The following is a 20,531-nucleotide window of genomic DNA, read 5'->3' on the forward strand; positions in this document are numbered from 1 at the left end:
GCTGATTTTAATACGACAGGTGGGTAACCCATGATAAATTAGCATTAGTAGTTTTTAACATTTTCATGAAAAACATAAAATAATTTTAAGCTTATTTTTTGTGCGGGATCTTATTTTGATGAGCACACCATGCAGCCAATCACATGTGAGTTCAGATTAGGATCATACCATTATGAAAAAGAAAGAAGAGGGGCTGACGTTTCGTAATGTTAAGCCTTTGGCCTTTATTTATTTGATCAGTTAAAATTGTTCTGCGTTACTTTTGTTCATTTTGAGGTTTGATTAAAATGCTAAACGATAGTAACTGTAATGAAAAACAAACTTAAAAATAAGGCTTTTTACACACGCACACACCATTCATAATTGCTAAATTAGGCTAAACTAGAAGGCTGATGGTGATACTAAATTAGTAGGCACATGGGAGAGAGATCCGCTAGATGGCGCTATAGCAGACAACTGTCTCCACAGCAGCCTCATGGGGCTCCGGGAGCAGCAGAGGTTACACTGGAGCTCCTCCTCTTCCTCCCACTGCAAAGTGACAGCAAACTTCCCGAAACCACTCAATCATTTGCCTTTAATCCTCCTGATCCAGCGCCCTGTGAACGTCGCGTTTCCGTCTGCATCTCTTCAAAAGGTGAGTTTCCAGCTGTAACTACCGACGGTCTTCGGGATACACCTGGGAGGGCGCCGGCTGCTTCTTCAAAAACATCAACTATCAAGTTGACGTCACAAACACAGTATCCTGGTTATAGTTGCCCAGTAAGTACACATGTACACATATAAGCAATGAATTCGTTTGTGCCGATGAAGAGCTGAATTGTCTAAACTGTGGGGACATGTCTGAGCTTGTCCAGGCACCGTCTCCATTTACCAACACCACAGGTTTGTGTGCTTTGCTGTCAACCAGCACCATGGCACCAAAGAGGCGGGCTGCTTCTGCTGTGAAGGCCGGTGGCAAGAAGGTGAAGGAGGAGCCCGAAGCGACAAACCCAAAGGACACCTTTACTTCTACGAAGGAGGCGCTTCTGGCTGCAGGGCCACAGGTAAAAGGCAAGAGGAAGGTGGATGACCACTGCTCGCTGTCCGACCGTGGACAGGTAAGACGTTTGACACCAGACGTCCTCGTATAAATTCCAGTAACAGGATTGTTTTGCGGTCACGTAAATAATGTTCTGTAATTGTCTTCGACAGGTGTTTGAGGACTACGACTGTATGCTCAATCAGACAAACGTTGGAAATAACAATAATAAGTTTTATGTGATTCAAGTTATCAAAGAAAGCAGAAAATACTACACATGGAACAGATGGGGTAGAGTGGTGAGTTTCATCTGCAGGTGATTCCAACCAAACTACTGCACCCTGTGATCGTTATTCTGCTGGGTTCGATTATCTTCTTAAAGCCTTGTGACACTTCACTTTACAGATCAGTAGTAATAGTGTGGTCATATTTTCCAAATAACAAACTGATATGATGTGATATTTATGTAATAACGATAACAATGAAACAAAAACAACAAGTGATAGCTTAGGAGGCCAGAATCACATATTTATAATATGGAAAGTAATCTCTAACAGCTGCAGGTATTCTCTGTAAACACATCCTGCTCTCCATAACTCCATGTTTCTACTTAATTTCTTTGTAATATCTGTAGTGATAATGGTGGATGACATGACAGCTGTCCAGAAGTGAGACCACCTTAAGCCATGGTTGCTATATAGGTCACAAACCTGCCCCCTCCATGTCAGCATATGGAGCGTTTTTCTTTACGTACTTTTTTAAATATCATAAAGGCCATATTATGGTATAATTGAGTGTTTTGATTCACAGGGTGAGATGAGATGTGCCACAGAAGCTAAGAATCAAAAAGCAAATTTCATTTGTTTATTCATTGCAAACAGTGGCAGGGTTTATAACCTGTATTGTAACGATTGATGACACCAGCCGAGTTTTCAAAACCCTTTGACAATATGTGTTTACATTAGGAGGAATTTTGGAGCATATTAACTAAAACTAAACTAAATTAAAAACACATTTGGAAAAGTAAATTCTGTAGCTTTTAGAAACTGCTGTACTTTTAGTATGAATAGTTGAATGAAAGCATCCATTGCAGAAACATGTTGCTGATATTTTATTGCATACTGTATGAAGTTTTTGCATTTTCAATATTTCTGTTGACAAATAGTACGTCTTTATTGTCCCCAGTCATCCTTTAGTGGTTAAAATAATTGCTGCTGTTATCACTTGCAAATGAATGTATTGAGTATGTTAACAACAATAATAACTAAAAATTGATGATTAATATACTGTAATGATCATGCTTATTTTTTATTTTTTTGCAGCTTGTGCTGCCTGTTGGTGTGTTTAATTTTGTTGTACAAAGCAAATTGCCCCTGATTGCCTCATGTCTTGTTTGAATTCAGGGGGAAGTGGGCCAGTCCAAACTTAATCCCTTTGATAAACCTGAGAATGCCATCAAAGACTTTGAGAAAAAGTTTAAGGACAAGACCAAAAACAACTGGAGCGATCGGATGAATTTTGTGTCTCACCCTGGGAAGTACACCCTAATTGAGGTGGATGGAGAGGAGGATGCTGAGGTCAAGGTAATTAAACTGCACATCTCACTGAAACAACAAGCACTGACTCAAATAGGAACCATAAAAACACAGTACACTGTTGAACCACTATTAATGACAGATTTTATCATGAAGGTGTTTCAGATATTTTAAACATTGGTGGTCTGTTAAATTGTCTGAATCTCACTGGAGATACTTTTTGCAGGTGGACAGTGTGGATGGAAAGTCTGTCAAAGTCACAAAAAATACCCTACCTTGCACCCTTGACAACGCTACACAAAAGCTCATCAAGCTCATTTTCAGCAATGACATGTTTAATGAGGCAATGAAATGTATGAATCTAGGTGGGTGTGTTTCAGTCAACCAACCCTTAACAATAAACAGGTACATGTGTGTATATATACTGGTTCTATAACATGGCTAGATTATGTTAGAGTACATATGGCACTGAACTGCTAATCTAAAAATAATTTCTTGAGCTTTACAGATATTTATTTTGACTTTCAATACTGCTGAGAAATCTAGAAAACTCAGTTTAAAAGATTGCCAACAATGACATAAAATTGATCACTGCTATAAAGAAAGGGTGAAGTCTGCATTTACAAAGCACAACGGTTTTTCTAACATTGAAAGTAGTTGAAGTAAGAAGTCGCATATCAAAATAATCAAAACATACTTAAAAAAACAAAACAATCTCCAATAACTACTTTGTTTAAGATTCATGTTCTTCTGTGCATGTGTGTGGATGCTAAACAGACATCAAGAAGATGCCTTTGGGAAAGCTCAGTAAATTGCAGATTGCAAAGGGCTTTGATGTGTTGGAAGAAATCCAGGCAGCCATGAACCAGAACAGCAGAAGGGAATGCCTGGAGGAGCTCTCCTCAAAGTTCTTCACCACAATCCCACACAACTTTGGACGGAACAGACCCCCAGTTATCAATGACAAAGAGATTGTGGAAAAGAAGAAAGAGATGCTTATGGTCAGATTTATTTAATATCATATATATATATATATATATATATATATATATATATATATATATATATATATATATATATATATATATATATATATATATATATATATATATATATATATGCATATGAATCGTTTTTTCCATTATGATGTCTCAATCCTAAAGTCACTCTCCTTTTACATACTCCATAAAGGTGCTGGCTGACATTGAGCTTGCCCAGACTCTGAAGTCAGAGACTGAGAAGGCTCAGGAACAAATGATAGAGGCAGTTCCTCACCCTCTAGACCAGGACTACAATTCTCTGAAATGCAGACTAACATTAATGGACCCAAAGACAGAAACATTTAAGGTAGCATGTCAGACAGTAAGTGATAGAGGTAAAAAAAAAAAATACGAAGCCTTGTAATGTGTATTTATCTTTTTTTCTTTCTCTTTTTTTTTTTTTTTTTTTTTTTTTGCATTTAAAGGTCATAGAACAATACCTGAAAGCGACTTCAGGTTGTTATCATTGCCCCACAATTGTCAATGTTTGGGAAGTTGATCGAGAAAAAGAGGTAGGAATTGTTAATTTAAATTGAATGTAATACATACATTCAATTAACTTTTTAATGTAAAAAAAAAAAAAAAAAGTAAAAAGCAGACTCATGTCAAAGTGAAACATATCGCCACAAAGTAATATAAAGTAATCAAATACATAAAAATGAAAATAAAGGATTGCATAAAGATTGACCCTCTTTAATATAATTCACCTAAATCATTACTTTTGCTGCCATTTGTTTTCTGAAGTCACACAGTTAGTTAAATGGGGTTAACCTGAGTGCAATGAATGTGTTTAAAGGATTGTAGTATAAATACACCCATTGAAGCGTATAACTCCTTCATAGAAGTCATAGGTGTTTTTGTGGCCTCCCTCTAGTCTCTTGTCACTTGTTTTTTAGCATTGCCTGCCCTAGGCAGATTTACACATGTTATGTCTTAATGATAGATGCACCTTTACTCCAAGGGATATTTAATGTCTAGGAAAGTTCTTGTATCCATTCTGCTTTTCATTTATTTATTTTTTTATGGAGTTAATTTCTATTTAACTTCTTGTGTGACTTCGAAAACAAATTTAATGTTGTAAAAACCATAAAAGGTTTAAAAAAAAAAAAAAACTTCTTTCTTTTTCTATAACCACTCCTGTGACCTAACACATAACACACGTATGTTGCACATTGCAGGGAGAATGGTTCAATGAGCATGATCACCTGGGGAACCGCCGCCTTCTGTGGCACGGTACGAACATAGCAGTGGTGGCAGCTATCCTGAAGAGCGGTCTAAGGATAATGCCCCATTCAGGAGGCCGTGTTGGTCGTGGTATCTATTTTGCATCTGAAAACAGCAAGTCTGCGTGTTATGGTGAGGTTATATTAAAAGAAAGGGACTAAAGAAGATCATAATAATACTTCCAATCATAATAATATGAAGTTAGATGATTATTTTCCCCATGTTTTGTTTTGTTAGTGCGCACATCAAATAAAACCGGAGTGATGTTTCTAAATGAGGTAGCCCTCGGCAAAGAACATACCATCACCATAGACGACAGCTCGTTGAAGAAGGCTCCTGCGGGCTATGACAGTGTGGTGGCAAGAGGGACTATGGAACCAGGTACAGTACCTTCTTCATTAAGACTATGTTACTCTTAGGGTCACTGCCATTTAATTTATGTTGTTTTTTTTTTTTTTTTTCACCGCGTGTCAGCTCAACTCATCTCTGCTCACTTGTGGTAACATGTTAGTATTTCACTGCAGATTGTACTGCCTCGTTGTAGTGGGTTGTCATAGCGACGCTGCTTGAAAACATGGTGATGTTATTGTCTCTGTACACAAACAGAAACAATGGAGGATATTGAGGAAATGCTGTATTCGTTTCTTAGTCTGTGGCTGTTAGTCACAGTGAGGAGATAAGTTCTGTTCCAACAGAAGGCAGAGCGACGAGGGACTGGAAGAGCTTATAAAATACTTCTTCAGAGTACAGAAAATTAGTCGAATGTGGACACAGTGTTGCTTTTTAGTTTATGATCCTGTTATTTAAACAAAACTATTTGATTCCGTTTTGAAAAAGTTTTGCAGATGTTGATAAAAATGTAATGTATTAATAGCATCACGCACCATCTTTTGTTTGGTAAAGTGTTTCACCTTCTTTGTTTTTAGATCCCTCCAAGGACATCTTCATCACCCTGGAGGGCAATAAGGTTGCTGTGCCTCAGGGCGAGCCCATACATCAGCCCCAGTTTTCAAACAGCTCCTTCACTAACAGTGAATATCTCATATACAAAGAGAGCCAGTGTCGTATTCGCTACCTGCTGGAGCTCAAAATGCAATTCTAATTTACTCAAGGAAAGAAGCATGTCCTCTGGAAAAAAAGAAGTTTCTCATTGCTTCTATACAGGAGTCTTCCTATGCTGTTTTCTAATCTAATATGGTTATTGACAGTTATTGTGCAGATGTTCCTTCTATGATGCATAAATGACTCATAATTTGCTGTGCCTTATATTTTGCACACTATACAACTGGCCTGCAATTGACTGCACTTTGGTTGTTATTGATACTGACGTACTGTGGAAATGTTTTCTATTATTACGCTAAACATGGTGTCTTTTCACCATATAGTTTACTTGAAATATCTGAAAGGCTTGAGTAGCTTATCTTTTACTCATTCAATTTATTTTTGAAGTAGTATCCATCCCTCAGAAGTAAGATATATTGGATATTAACAGAAGTTTGCTGCACGCTTCCGCAGTGATTTAAACAATTATCATTGTAAAGAAGAGAAGTTAAAAGATTGCACATAAATGTTGACGTGGTAGTGCAATTTGTGGTAATGTTTGAGCACTTGCATAATTCTAACATTTTGTTTTTCTGTTGCTGTTGTGATATAAATAATCTAAAAGTCAAATGTAAGTCATGAATAGCTCATCAAAGCACAATGATACCATAGAAAGAGCAACTCCCTTTAGAATGTAATTGCCTCAGCATTTTTGCACTATGACACTTATATACTGAAAAGCAATATTTAGTAAATAAACTGAAGTGCCACTTTTAACTTGTTGCAATGATTTTCATTTTGGATTTTGAGCTTGAAGGCTTTGATCTTTTTATAAACTTGCTGTTTTAGGTTCTGATATTCAGTTATTGGATTTTACATAGGAAATCTTTCCTGCTGAATGAATTTTGATAAATGAACTAGAAGAAGAAATAGCTTTACTAGCTACGTAGGCTAACACAAGACATTTTCTATCAAGGAGTGTTTAGATCTTAGTAATTTCTTTTGCCTGTGTTTGAAGTCCTGGAGGGAGTGGAGCGAAGCACCAGTCCAATCTGTTCCTGTCCTTTTTGGAGGCTGATCCAAACCAAACTGTGATAGACGTGCACAAGACATACTTAATAACAAATTAATTAAATTCATTTGCAAGACAGTTACATGCAGTTACAGACAGTACATGAAGAAAAAGTGTTGATGATAGTCTGTGCACAAGTGAGATACTTTAAATAACAGCCGTAGATGCTTTGCTCCAGTGAAGATAATGAACATCAATAAAAAAAACAGCATGTTGTTTTATATTACAGTCAAATCAGAAAGGGAATGTAAAGATTATCAAGGTCCTATGACAAAAAACCAAGCTACATGTCCAAAATTATATATCCAGTGTAATTTAAAACAACAAAGACGAAAGTGCTTTTAAATACAATTCAGAACATTGTAAACACCTGTCAAAAACAATATGAACCACATAAATAGACTTTGCACTTTACCAACTTTACTGTTTACAAAATCAAACAGCCACAATCTGGCAACAGCAAAGCACACAACCACATCACAGTCTGGTTATACTCAGGAAGTTAGTAGCAAAACTGAAGTCTTCCACATGTTCTCTTGACATGTTCTCATGTTCTCTAATGTCTTGGCCGCCTCTTTCATTCTAAATAGGATACAAATCAACTAACAGCTTCAACGTCAATAATAAACAGAGATTAGAATTGTGACCTTTCCTACAGTTTCAACTTTAAAAACTGAGTAATGATACCATTGTAGATGTAGAATTCATTTGAGAGCTGCTGTATCTAATAACAAAGTGGCCAGTGGATGGATGGATGGATGGATATATATATATATATATATATATATATATATATATATATATATATATATATATATATATATATATATATATATATATATATATATATATATATATATATATCAGCTGATGTATCAGTATGGGTTAACCACCTGAAATGGTTCAAATCAGCTCGACCTTTACCAACGGCAATCCTTTATTGACCTTAATTTTTTATTAATTACCTTTTGCTTTACCATAATTACCATAATCTATACTGTTTACAGTATATTGTGTACATATACGTTTGTACAATTCTTTTTGTATTTTCTAGTTTAACATCCATGTCGTCAGACTGTTTGAGAAATCCAGAGTACCAAGAGGAAATCCACCCAAGCACGGGAGGACATGCAAACAAGCCACAACATATTTTCAATCGTGTCAGTAAAGAAAATGTCTTTCTCTAGTCATACAGTTACTCTGCTTCTAGTAAGTAACACTACTTGTTTTAAAGACACAAGATAGTTGCATCAGAGTAACTGTGACTTTGTCTTTGAACTTGTGGTTATTAGGACCCAGAGACAAGGCTCTGAAGGGAGACAGTGGAGTGTGTGTCTGTGTAAAAGAGAAAAAAACACCCAATCACACAAAACACAATGTGTGACAGTCACTGCCATACACAGCACAGGACAGGAGTGAGAGTGTTACTGGAGAAGAGATGAGGACAGACAGGAAGCATCATCTTGAATCTAAAACAATCGTGAATTCAATGTTCAGCAGTTCTTTAATTAGAAATATACATGTGTGCTATGTCTGGACCTTTGGACCTTCACCACAGAAGGCATATACCTCATGGAGTTAACTGGACTTGATAACATGGAGCTTTTACTTTAATGTTTTTTGATAACTTTCAACAAAATACCAAAACAAACGATACGTAGCAATTTTACAGAAGCTTTATTGAAGCTGGTCAACCACTGTTGTCTGAAATGTATCGCACAAACAGAGAGTGGATCATGGGTAAGTGAGTGTACAGTATGTGCTCTATAATCAGTTTGAATGCATTTCTTTTTATTTTTGATAATAACAGTCTAGACATACATTTACATTTGTTTCTTATGTTTTTTTGTTAGAGCAAAACTTTGTGAAATAAAGATTAAACATGAATTTATTCCATGAAACAGTCAGAAAGCAAAAGCAAATCAAAATGTTACAAATCTTTGTCTTGAGTCTGCATAAGTCTGTTCAGACTTTTACATATACACACAGGTGAAATCATAGGCTGCCTTGTTAGCATTTAGCATTTGTACAGATATATACACATTTTTCCACTATGTAAATTGTAAATATTAAAAAAATTGGTGTGCCATTGCACAAAAAACTTTCATCTTTCATCAAATAAACCACTAATCACAAGATCAGAGGTTTGATTCCCCAGGTTCTCGCGTCCACATTTGAAGTTGTCTTAGGGCGAGACACTGAGCCTCTGCTGCTACTTTTATCCTTCTTTGGATAAAGTGCTGCTAATTGACTAAATGTTAATGTTAATGGAAAACAAAACGGCTGATAGCTGAGACAACAAAACATTATATGAAGTAGGCACATGTCTGTATCTTATAGTACAGTTTTCATTTTACCCTTTAAACATAAATATGTGTTAACTGAATTGCAATAGATTTTCTAAATAATTTCATCAAATATATCAATTTGTTTTCATACATACATTTTTATATGAGTAAAAGTAAAAGCACATACACATACATTTTTATTTATTAAAGCAATAATTTAACATTTTTTATTCAAATTATTCTGTAATTGTGTGGACTGTGTGTCTTCTTCCATTTACAAACTGTGTCTGTCTTTTCAACACAGGACATCCAAACCTCACAACATCTGAGAAACAAATACACTGTATTGAGAAAGAATAATGGCTGACAAAACTGATCCCATGATTGCCTCTGTACCAAATCTCACAACTGCCTTATGGGAGCGCAATCCAACAGTTCCTGCAGATGTAGGTGTCGTCACAAGCTCCCAGTCGCAAATCAAAGACCTGTTTGGGTTATTCTGCATGGTAACCCTTAACCTCATTGCTTTGTTGGCGAACACTGGTGTGATGGTGGCTATTGCTCGTGCACCCCACCTGAAGAGATTTGCTTTCGTGTGTCACCTTTGTGCAGTGGACCTGCTGTGTGCGATCCTCCTCATGCCTCTGGGTATAATATCCAGCTCACCGTTCTTTGGCACTGTGGTGTTTACTGTTCTGGAGTGTCAGGTTTACATCTTTCTCAATGTTTTTCTCATCTGTCTGTCCATCCTCACCATAACAGCCATCAGTGTGGAGCGGTATTTCTACATTGTGCACCCAATGCTTTATGAAGTTAAAATGACTATCAACCTTGCTGTTTGTGTAATGCTCCTTATCTGGGTTAAATCAGTCCTCTTGGCTTTGGTCACGCTCTTTGGGTGGCCAGCTTATGGACATCAGAGCTCTATTGCTGCAGCTCACTGTTCTCTCCATGCGAGCCACAGCCGTTTGAGAGGAGTGTTTGCAGTGCTCTTCAGTGTGGTCTGCTTTCTGCTCCCCGCAGTGGTTATCTTTGCTGTTTACTGTGCTGTGTACAAGGTGGCTCGTTCTGCCGCTCTGCAGCAAGTACCCTCCGTGCCAACATGGGCAAGTTCAAGCCCTGCTAAGGATCGCTCAGACTCCATCAACAGCCAGACCACTATGATCACAACCACCCGCACTCTGCCCCAAAGACTATCTCCAGAAAGGGCCTTCAGTGGAGGCAAAGCTGCACTTACTTTGGTTTTCATTGTGGGCCAGTTCTTGGTTTGTTGGTTGCCCTACTTCATCTTTCACCTGCAAATGTCTCTGTCTGGCTCCATGCAGAGCCCTGGGGACTTAGAAGAGGCGGCCACCTGGCTAGCTTATGCCTCCTTTGCAATTAATCCATTTTTCTATGGCCTGTTGAACAGACAGATCAGAGAGGAGCTGGTAAAGTTTCGACGCTGTTGCTTGACCCAGCCTCTGGAGATTGGGACATCCAGCCATGAGGGGTCCCTTCAGGAGAACTTCCTCCAGTTCATCCAGAGAACGGCCAGTGTGGCTGAAACCCAGTCTACCTGTGCCAATTCCAGCAACAGTAACACTGTGGACAAAGGCATTAAGATCCCTGGACAAATACCAGAAGAAAAGGCTTAGCTACACTATATGATCTTCAGTACTAATAGAGTATACAGCCCATGTCTCGTCTGTATTTTTTCATTGATTGTTCATTTTTCAAGTTTTAAAAATAATCCTAAAAGAGTGTCGACAAGCCCATATGGACCTTGAAAAGTTATTGTAATAGCTCCCCCTGTCCAGACTGGCTACAGACATCCCTTCTTTAAAGTAATCCCCTGATTTGGATGACTCAGTTCTGGAGCCTTGTATTATCTTCAGCTAAATTGTGGATTTTCCTTCATCATTCACAATTAGGTTACTTTAATAAGAAATATCTTTATGTCCAGTATAGACAAGGGGCCATTACTGTGAACAATAGTCCTTTCAGTGATTATCTATGATATGTCAGTATTGTTTTATGACACACTTCAGAAAATATGAACTTACTGTACCCCTTTAAATAGCCCTTAAATACACAGTGGAATTTGTTGTTTTATTCAGGTAGGCTTTCTCATTATATGTTAAGATGCTATTACTGTACTGTAATATGAAATTTTGAAAGACTACTGAAAATGTGTATTTGTAGACTTAGGCTACAAAAACAGCTCATGAATGGATCAATAACTTAATGTTTTATTGTCTTTATTTTTGTCATTTTAAACATGTCAATAACAATATTCTGCCTATGCAAGTGTTATATTGAACGTATAATGAAAATACTGGTTCCTGTTACCAAGCACTGTTCTAAGGAAGAAGTTGAATAACAATAGCATGACTCAAGCTCTTCACTAAATTATCTTTTTATCACACTAACACGTGGGCTCCGAATGCGATGAGCTCTCACGAATCTGAGGGACAATACCTCAGAGTTCCTGTGTGAAACAGATGTGCTGATAGACGGTGAATGTCATCTGCCCCTGTTGTCATGGAAATTGAGTTAGCCGGTGACTCACGTAGCAACGGTGGCCTTTCGGCTGGATGTATGCTTTACCTTTAGATCCTGATTGGAGTATACTAATTCTCACTCATGCCTGGTTTTCACATGCAGAGTAATTAGACAAGGTATATAAGGTTAACATCGAGGCCTTTTAACATGTGAATAGTGGCTAAGGGCAATTACCTCTGAGTATAGACTGCTATGATAGGGACATGGTTATGGTGAGGCAGTGGAAATCATTACTGGGCATTGATAATGCTCTCAGACTAGTCACAAAGTGCTATTTTATGGCCTTTGCTGTTTGTATTAATCTTTCACAAACAAAAGAAAAGACAGAATTGTGTGGTTACAGCAAATAACAGCATTTTGCTCTATGGCCACCATTAACAGATATATACACCAGTATTACACAGGTATGATTGTTTATTATACTAATACTATAAAAATACTACTAAATACTATTGTTTATTATACTAATATTTTGAATTGAACACAGCATTAGCTGCATTAACACATTTCAAAATTATGTTGTGAGAATATTTGCATTAACAAGAATGCATTTAATCCTATTTATTTTTGATGACCATCTGCTTCTCTGTTCACAGCTTTTCTGACTACTCTTTTATTTCTCGGTTTCAAATGTTTGGCTGTTAAATAGTGAGAAGATTTCTTTAAACCAACATGACAAAATCTACCTTATATGCAGAGTCTCATGTCAGAATTCATGGCATAACAGCTGCTGAAAGGTTTAAGAAAAATCCACACAATTTCCACTGAATGCAGAGACTTGGCTGGGATGAACCCTTGTGTTTAAACAATTATTCAGACGATACAAAACATCAATTCTACAGAGAATTAGCAAAAATAAATATTACTGAATACACATTAGGACATAGTGATATCTTTTCTTGTGACCTGATTCAAGAACCTTTGACTCACTACCAATCAGTTCATTAAACACTGTTATCCGAGTTGTTCATTAAGCTAAGAAAGACATTAGCATCTTGTTCCAGAAATGTCTGGATGGACAGATGCGAATGTGAAAAAGCTCAGTGCTTTTTTCCTTCCAAATTTTAATGCCATATTTTATCTACGGTCCTTTTGTCAACTTTGTCTTCTACACCCTGTCAGTCTGAAAACGTTAGGTGTTTAAGCCCTGACCGTGGTTCACATTCAATTGGAATCACAAGCTCCATGTTGCAAAAAAATACTTACTGAGCCACACATTTCTCCTAGTTTTCTGTAGTGTTACACAGTATCCTATCCCAATCAGCCCACATGGCTTCTACTGTTCAAGCATTATTTGTTGTTACGTAATCATAGTCTACCATCACTTCACTACTGTAGAAAAAAGTATTTTGGTATTTTCTAATTGGTGTAAGGTGTTTATTTTACCAGTTGGATATGCGTCATTAGAAAATGCAGTAATCTATGATCAACAGAGTGCGCTATGCACCAGTGAACACCCCCCCCCCCCCCCCCTCCTCTGACAAGTCATTTTCATTTAACAGTGAGATATTGTCTGCAAAGTGTCTGGTCAACTTATGTTCAAAAAGTGAAACAAACATACATACTATTCAACCACGAGATGAGCCAGGGTTCAGTCCAAACAGGCAATTGGGTAGGTTTAGCAGCTGAAATTAATGAGTGAAGATTTAGAGTTTACTGTGTGATCGTGGAGATGCTTAGTGAGAGATAGTACTGTGAAACACACATGCTGTGTTATTGCGAAGTAAATTAATGATTTACCATTTGTACAATAACAATAAACAGGTAGCACACATTTACAGTGAATAAGCATACAATATATCATGCCTGCATGTAGTGTCACAGAAAACCAAAACGGAAGAGAGTGAATACAGTAATAAGTGGAATTGCAATTATTGATTGTTTTCTGGGTAGAGCTCTTGGCAAGAAGCTCTTAAGGAGACAAGCAGTCGGGTCTTAGTGGACTCCCCTCACAATAAGAGGACTAAGATTGTACTGTATTAGTGCTGAAATACACGCACTAATCATTGTCACTCCTCCAAAGTTTAAGTCAAGTAAAGTCCATTGATTGTTTGTCAAGTATGTCTAAAATACATTTTAGATCTCTACAACGAGATCTTGTAGTGTGTCACCTGAAAAAGGCCACGAAAGACAATAATTACATTCCTCAACCAGGCAGTCCGCAGGCAAATATGTTCCGCCTGGGTGTCAGCAACAAGCCTGCAGAGTGGTTAGTCATGTTCCAGCTGCACCCTGCTCAGTCTGGTAATGTGATATTGGACTGCTAGTTAAACATCAATGTAATAGTGACCTCAAGTGGACATGATCATTCACACACTATTGTTTTTGTTCATTTCTATAGGATCCAAACAAATGATGAATAAATGACTATGTTGCCAGTGCAGTACCTTCACATACTATATACATCAATCTCAATCTGCATGTCAAGATTTTGTAATAAGTACCCAAGCTCCCAGTGGGATACAAACATCCCTAGAAATCACTCAAAATGTCTCTGCATGTATCTTGAGGTTACATTTGAGGATGTGATTGCAGAGTCTACTTCAGCACTGAGCTTTGGCAAAGTGTGGTTGTGGAGTCATGATCAGAGAGGTGTCTATGCGATGGTTCGACCATTTCATCCCCACTGCTGGCAGTTCCGCTCTCACTGGCAGCAGGGCTAATCTTCGTAGTGCTCAGCTGCCTTCACATCTGGTAGGACTGTTGTTATACTCAGATGAGGTAGACTTAAACACATGAATTACTGAATGTTATTTTTTTTTCTGGTGAATAATTATAGTCTATTTAAATCTGTCAATTTTGAAATGGTAATTCCTGCTATTAATCACCATAGATTTTCTTTATTAGTCACCTAGAAGGACTTTTCATTTTTTATATAAGGTCATGTTGTGTGCATGTTTTGTCCCTGTATATCTCCAGGCTGAACATCCTCTGTGTGCAGCTCCTTCTCATCAACATTCACTGGGTCAAGACAGTGTGGAGCAGCATACTGAACATCTTCATCTGCTTCTTTTGACCTAGAATTAATAAGTGCTGTGGTCAAATCATCATCTATGTGGAAAAAGATGAAGAGAAATGCTGCGAAATGTTTGTTTACAGCATTTCTGCTTACAGTGCCTGTCGTTATACTTGGCATGCTGACACAAATATAAATGGTCCCGTATGATGTATAGAGTAAACACCAAGGCAGAAGAATATGTGCAATAAATAACATTAAACTGTTGATATATATTTGTTGATATATGTTATCATTATACAAATACCAAAGAAGATATTGAGAAAATGAGTATAGAAAACACTGCAATTACTCATGAACTGACTCTGAAGCAGAGGAAATGCTGGTAGAGTTCCTCTGGATTGACCAGTGTTTTCCTGCAGGAAAGGCTTAAAAAAAAATCCCCTTTTCAGGTGCTGTCTTTTTCCTTCCTTCAAGCTCAGGCCCTCTAACAGAGACCTGCTAGATTGAGGGTCCTCCTGGGACTGCACTATTCTTGACAGAGATCTCACAATTTGGTTCTGGAGAGTCACACCCCCTAATGTTCCTTTTACCAGAGGGGCCACTTGTGCCTTCACCTTCTACATCTTTTCTGAATATTTCAGCCCTTGGTATTTCTCAGGGGGGTAGTTGGATGGAACTGCTCCCTTATGAGGGTCCTGTAGTATCAGAACCCTCCAGCCTTCAGTCATGATTTACAATGTCAGGTTATTGCTTTTGCATCAAACTTGTCTGGGGTTGATGATCATATTTCCTGACATGTCTTCCTAGCTCCCCCTTGCCATAGCATTTGTGTTATACCTCATCCATCTCCAGTTGTGATAGCAGAGGTGCTTTTTGCAGATATTGGAACACTGACTACTAGTTGTATCTATATTAGTCTAGATGTTGGGTTTTAAATTATTCATAGGTCCCTCAGCATCTGTATAAATCTCCTCTTGCTGGGGTTATTTGTTACCTACTATTCCAGTATTTGTTCTTTCTATCTATCTATCTATCTATCTATCTATCTATCTATCTATCTATCTATCTATCTATCGATCTATCTATCTATCTCTCTCTCTCTCTCTCTCTCTATCTCTCTATCTCTCTATCTATCTAGCTGTAATACTAATCTAATAATGTCCAGTGTCCTACCCAAGGACACATGTCACCTATGGGAACACTAAATCAAATTACTAACCCTGCAGTTCATGGACCACATTTTACAGTAGCTTGTTCAGTGTACTCACCAAGTACAGTGTGTACACCCAGCACTGCTCATTGCAAAGGAACCAACCACCTGCACTTGTAAACCAACCCCTGTTACTAAAATCCATGGTATACAACTCTAAATATAGCTCTGAGACCCCTGCATGTCTGTCTACATTAAATGGAAGACTGGACCCACTGCAGTCTCAGCTGATTGCCTTGAAATTCATAGAGGCAGAGGTATGCCACACCAACTTGCTGCTAAGCTATTTCTGTCTCTCAGCCACCATGGCTGAATGGCCTCTACTCCCTCTACTGCCACGCCAGGAATACTCCCCCCCACTCCCTCCCCCGCTCTTGTCCCTCTCTCTGCCACCAGGGATTTGAGCCTTGGAATTCAAATCCATGCTCTGAAGTCACACTTTCTGTACTGTTCACACACTCTGAGTGCTATGAACCCTTGTAACACTTTTTTTAGGAAACTCTTCCTCTTCTCGGTTGTTCTGGTAACACCACTCTGTTGGAGCTTGTTTATGCACCATGCTGATATAGAAAGTTATGAGTGATAGCAACAACTGTGCATCTTAAGCATGACTGAATCAGAGTTTTATTTTGGGAGACTATTGAATTTTATGTATTGGGCCCTGGTAAAATCAGAAATATGAGAGGAAGATCGGGACCTTGTGTGAACTCTATTGTGCGGCACTAAAACTGTGAAGCAATGAGTCAGTTTATAAAGACTGAGTTAAAACATACTTTACAAATTATATTTGCTTTCACTTGACACCCTTCTCTTAATATACTGTACACCACATATGCATACTTCTTAAAAGTACAATTCAGTTTTAACACGCAAAAATACTGTGTCCAAGTTATAAGTACATGGGGAGTGTTTGTGCATACTGTCTCACTCCGTAGTGGAAGTTTGTGCCACTGTGCAAACCCTGCCCAGTTTGCCCCACAACTCTGTGTGAAATGTGACACAGCCCTGGGGTCTCCTTTAAGTCATGTCTTTTCTGTCTGTGTGCACTACATTGTGTGTGTGTGTGTATGTGTATATACACACTGTTTCTGTCAGTGTGTGAGTACAGGGTGGGTGTCAGGCCTCCATTTTTACCAGGACGTCTGCAGCAGCTGTCCATTGGCATGTCAGTGGGAGCGCCACGGTGGTGATACAGGGGTTCAGAAGGGAACTGAGGCGACTGTCTGCAGTGTGATCAGGAAGGTTTACCCTCACTGTCTCCAGCCCATCGAGGACCTGCAGTCCCACTATGGCGGATCAGTACCAGTACAACACCAACGAGGAGAAGATTGTCAAAGACAGCCACACAAAGGAGATTGATCTAATTAACAGAGACCCCAAGCAGATCAATGAAGACGTTGTGAAGGTTTGTTCAGCATGGAGACAACGCCCTGTCAGAGAAAGGATTAGGAATGTAACCTGTTTTGGCCAATATAAAAGCATGTGAAGCAAATGCAGAGAGTGACTGCTAGGAACAAAGATGGGAAAACAGGTTATTAAACTCCACTAACTATTCCTGTAGCCAGTGCCGATCTTAGAGTTTATTTTTAGAATGGGGAAGAAGTGTGTGAAACTGATACACTATGCCACTGTGTTTTATTTAGGCTTGGCCAGTGTTACTGTGATTGTTGCCATGCTGCCACAAAACATTTTGTGCGAGGACAGAACCAAATAAACATGTAGATTAGATTTAGTTTAATTAAATGTGATTTGTGTAAACATGTTCCATGAGGGTGGCAAATCATGAGTAATGACTTCAGCATATGTCTGCATGACTCAGTTTGGAACGCTGTTCAAGCCAGTTCTCATGAAAATCTTTGAGCAGCTAATAAAGATTTTTAAAGTTTAGGAATTGCTACCCTTGTTAAGTCAAAAGAATTACAATAAGTGATGAATTGGGCCTTACAGTTTAAATCAATGTAATGATTCTGAAGCAACCTTTCCAATTTATATTCTTTCTTTGCATTGCCCTCAAATTAAAGGGGATCAGTAATATCTATTCAGTGTCCCTAATTAGTAAGGGAATCTTATTCTCTGAGCAATCAGACTTAGCAGCGTCAGATCACATCAGCATCCATCTATTGTTTATAAACAGAACTGGCTGTTCTTTTGCAGAATCTGAGTCTAGCAGTCCTCTAAGGGCTAAAAGTAGGTAAACCTTACAGAGAAAGTACAAAATAAGCAGGACATGTCCAGTCATTTATTCAGAGGATGATCTCTGGCTGCTATCTCTACGGGAAATGAACCAGGAGTCAGTACTTCTCATACTGATCCTATCTGATGGTCTTGAAGAAAGGAAAAGTTTTAGATGTGTGGCACGTTGGCTTGCATTTGATTACTGACAAGTTACTTAACATTTTAGAGCTGAGAAAGTGAAAAGCTTTTTGACAATGGGCACCTGGCACATACTGAAAACTGAAAACATTGCACGGTTACTGCAATGCATTTTACATGAAGTGTAAGGACTGAGCAAAAAGCCACTCCAGAACTCTGCCTGTATTATTTTTATGTTTACCATTATGAAGGGAAATTGTTCTCCGAATTACTTTTACACTCTGAAACATGTACACTTAACGTCTGCCTGTAGAGATGTGATGCAAGAAAAAAATTGTTGTGTGTTAATGAAATCTTAAATATCCTCTTAGGTAGAATTTGAGGACGTCATTGCAGAGCCTGATGGTACACACAGCCTGGACAGTGTGTGGAAACTCAGCTACACCACCTTCACTGTGTCCAAGTACTGGTGCTACCGGATTTTGTCTGCTGCCTTCGGTATCCCTGTGGCTCTGCTCTGGGGCTTCCTGTTTGCCTGCATCTCTTTCTGCCACATCTGGGCTGTTGTTCCCTGTATCAAGAGCTGTCTAATTGAGTCGCAGTGCATCAGCCGCATCTACTCTCTCTGCATCCAGACCTTCTGTGATCCTTTCTTTGAAGCCCTGGGCAAGATCTTTAGCAGTGTGCGAGTGGCACTGCGCAAAGAAGTCTAAGAACTCACATAGTAGTGTTTACAGTTTGGTGGGATGAAGTGTGGTATCTTTTTATACACCAGAAGATCACTCCCAGCGTCTTTCCTTACTCCTTGATACTCCTTCTCCTCCCTTCATAACATGCTGTTCCCCACCCTCCTGTCCTCAAGCTCTCTGCATCGAGTTCCGAAATACTCTGTGCACCTCCTGCCACCAGAAGCTCTTTGACAGCTGCAACAGGCAGCGTGGTTCTGTGACAGCTCTGGCACTCCTGGAGCCCTCAGTGTTTCTCTCTGAGGAAGAGGAGGGCCACCTGCCAATAGGAGGAGCTTTCCACCTTCATTTATGTGTATTTATTTGGCTACTCATTCATAACAATTGAAATTAATCCCCCGATGCTGCTGCACCTGGACAGTGTTGTCCATTTGCATTATATTCAGCTGTTCTTAAAAGTTATATTAATATTGATGCTGAATGCTAGTGTGTCTGGTCTTGTTTATCTCTATGTTGATTGAATTAGATTTGACAATTATAAACCCAGTATGTATACTTGACCTCTTTAGAACAAATTTTAATCGTCTGAAAAAAAATTTCCAATTTCTTTATGTATGGAAAAAAAATGTGTTCTTATACTGGGTATTTCCTTTTAATTTGTGATGATGCCACATTTTTATAAGGAAGCATTTTACAAATGTAGACCTGACAATTGATGGGGTAAAGAAAAACTTTCTGTATCACTATTATCTTGCTGTTTTGTACCTAAAGTGTAGAAAGGGAAATCAGAAGCGTTTAAATACACTGTGGTGTATTTAAACAGTTCGTGAAACTTTCCTTATAACGTATGTGGCACCACTGGTTCTGTTTTTGAAAGAAAGTATATTGTGTGTACTATTTTGAATTATTCTGACATGTTTAAGGAATAAAGTTTTGACATTCACCAAGCATGTTACTTCAGTCAGCGAACAAGCAATAACCTGCTCTGACCCACTAGAGGCTGCTGTTGTATATCTTTCATGTGCTTTTCTTTCATGTCAAAGGTCCAATAATAAAGGTTCAATGTCACCACACCCTTCTGTGTTTATAACCCCAATGTGTTTGTTTCTGTTTTATTCCAGAAACTGTAAGCTGAGTAAACTTGTTACCAGGGCAGTGTAATTAGTGCATAGGATCAACTCATGTGTGAGGTTATGTGGTGAAATGTCAGTAAATAAATAAGACATAAAGTATATGTATATTTGCTCAATATTCATCATGCAAACACAGTACAGTTAATTTTTACATAGATGTTTCATGTTGAAAAATTTTAAGGCAGTTAGAAATGCAAATGGATACATCATCATCATACATTATTTTATCCAAAAAGTCAACTATGCTGACCCCACAGCAAATGGACTTAACAAAATATACAATTATTATGTTCAGCAAATCAAAATAAAGAGATTTTCCATACACACAAATTTAGAATTTAAAACCCTCCCAGCTAAGAATTAAATACAATTGTACAGGCACAGACGTACTGTACACACATTCTCTTCCTCAGTTATTCTTTTCTAGAAAGGGAAAATGAAACAATTACAATTACTTTTGGCACTTTA

At 38.2% G+C, this 20,531-nt stretch overlaps 3 protein-coding genes and 1 pseudogene across 6 annotated transcripts; all 4 read left to right on the forward strand.

Moving 5' to 3' along the window:
- Positions 1 to 402: 402 nt before the first annotated feature.
- Positions 403 to 6,635, forward strand: parp3 (poly (ADP-ribose) polymerase family, member 3). 4 transcript variants are annotated; one of them, XM_067505443.1, is made up of 11 exons: positions 403 to 759; positions 846 to 1,097; positions 1,192 to 1,317; positions 2,422 to 2,601; positions 2,780 to 2,918; positions 3,331 to 3,554; positions 3,745 to 3,900; positions 4,019 to 4,105; positions 4,772 to 4,949; positions 5,055 to 5,198; positions 5,744 to 6,635. In XM_067505443.1, the coding sequence occupies exons 1-11, from the start codon at positions 418 to 420 to the stop codon at positions 5,917 to 5,919; spliced, it is 2,004 nt and encodes a 667-aa protein (XP_067361544.1). In that variant the 5' UTR covers positions 403 to 417; the 3' UTR covers positions 5,920 to 6,635. The 4 variants fall into 4 exon arrangements, with proteins under 4 accessions (XP_067361544.1, XP_067361545.1, XP_067361546.1 ...); XM_067505444.1 differs by having other exon boundaries at positions 855 to 1,097; XM_067505445.1 differs by having other exon boundaries at positions 618 to 759; positions 908 to 1,097.
- Positions 6,636 to 8,134: 1,499 nt separating this feature from the next.
- On the forward strand, positions 8,135 to 12,636 carry gpr61l (G protein-coupled receptor 61-like). Its single transcript, XM_067505938.1, has 2 exons — positions 8,135 to 8,670; positions 9,523 to 12,636. Exon 2 carries the CDS (start codon positions 9,578 to 9,580, stop codon positions 10,853 to 10,855), a length of 1,278 nt encoding a protein of 425 aa, XP_067362039.1. The 5' UTR covers positions 8,135 to 8,670; positions 9,523 to 9,577; the 3' UTR covers positions 10,856 to 12,636.
- Positions 12,637 to 12,760: 124 nt separating this feature from the next.
- Positions 12,761 to 14,955, forward strand: LOC137128149 (caveolin-2-like; annotated as a pseudogene).
- Positions 14,956 to 16,990: 2,035 nt separating this feature from the next.
- On the forward strand, positions 16,991 to 20,020 carry cav3 (caveolin 3). The gene is made up of 2 exons (XM_067504336.1): positions 16,991 to 17,336; positions 18,616 to 20,020. Exons 1-2 carry the CDS (start codon positions 17,220 to 17,222, stop codon positions 18,955 to 18,957), a joined length of 459 nt encoding a protein of 152 aa, XP_067360437.1. The 5' UTR covers positions 16,991 to 17,219; the 3' UTR covers positions 18,958 to 20,020.
- Positions 20,021 to 20,531: the final 511 nt, after the last annotated feature.

This window comes from Channa argus, chromosome 5 (assembly GCF_033026475.1).
Source record: "Channa argus isolate prfri chromosome 5, Channa argus male v1.0, whole genome shotgun sequence".
Taxonomy (NCBI): domain Eukaryota; kingdom Metazoa; phylum Chordata; class Actinopteri; order Anabantiformes; family Channidae; genus Channa; species Channa argus.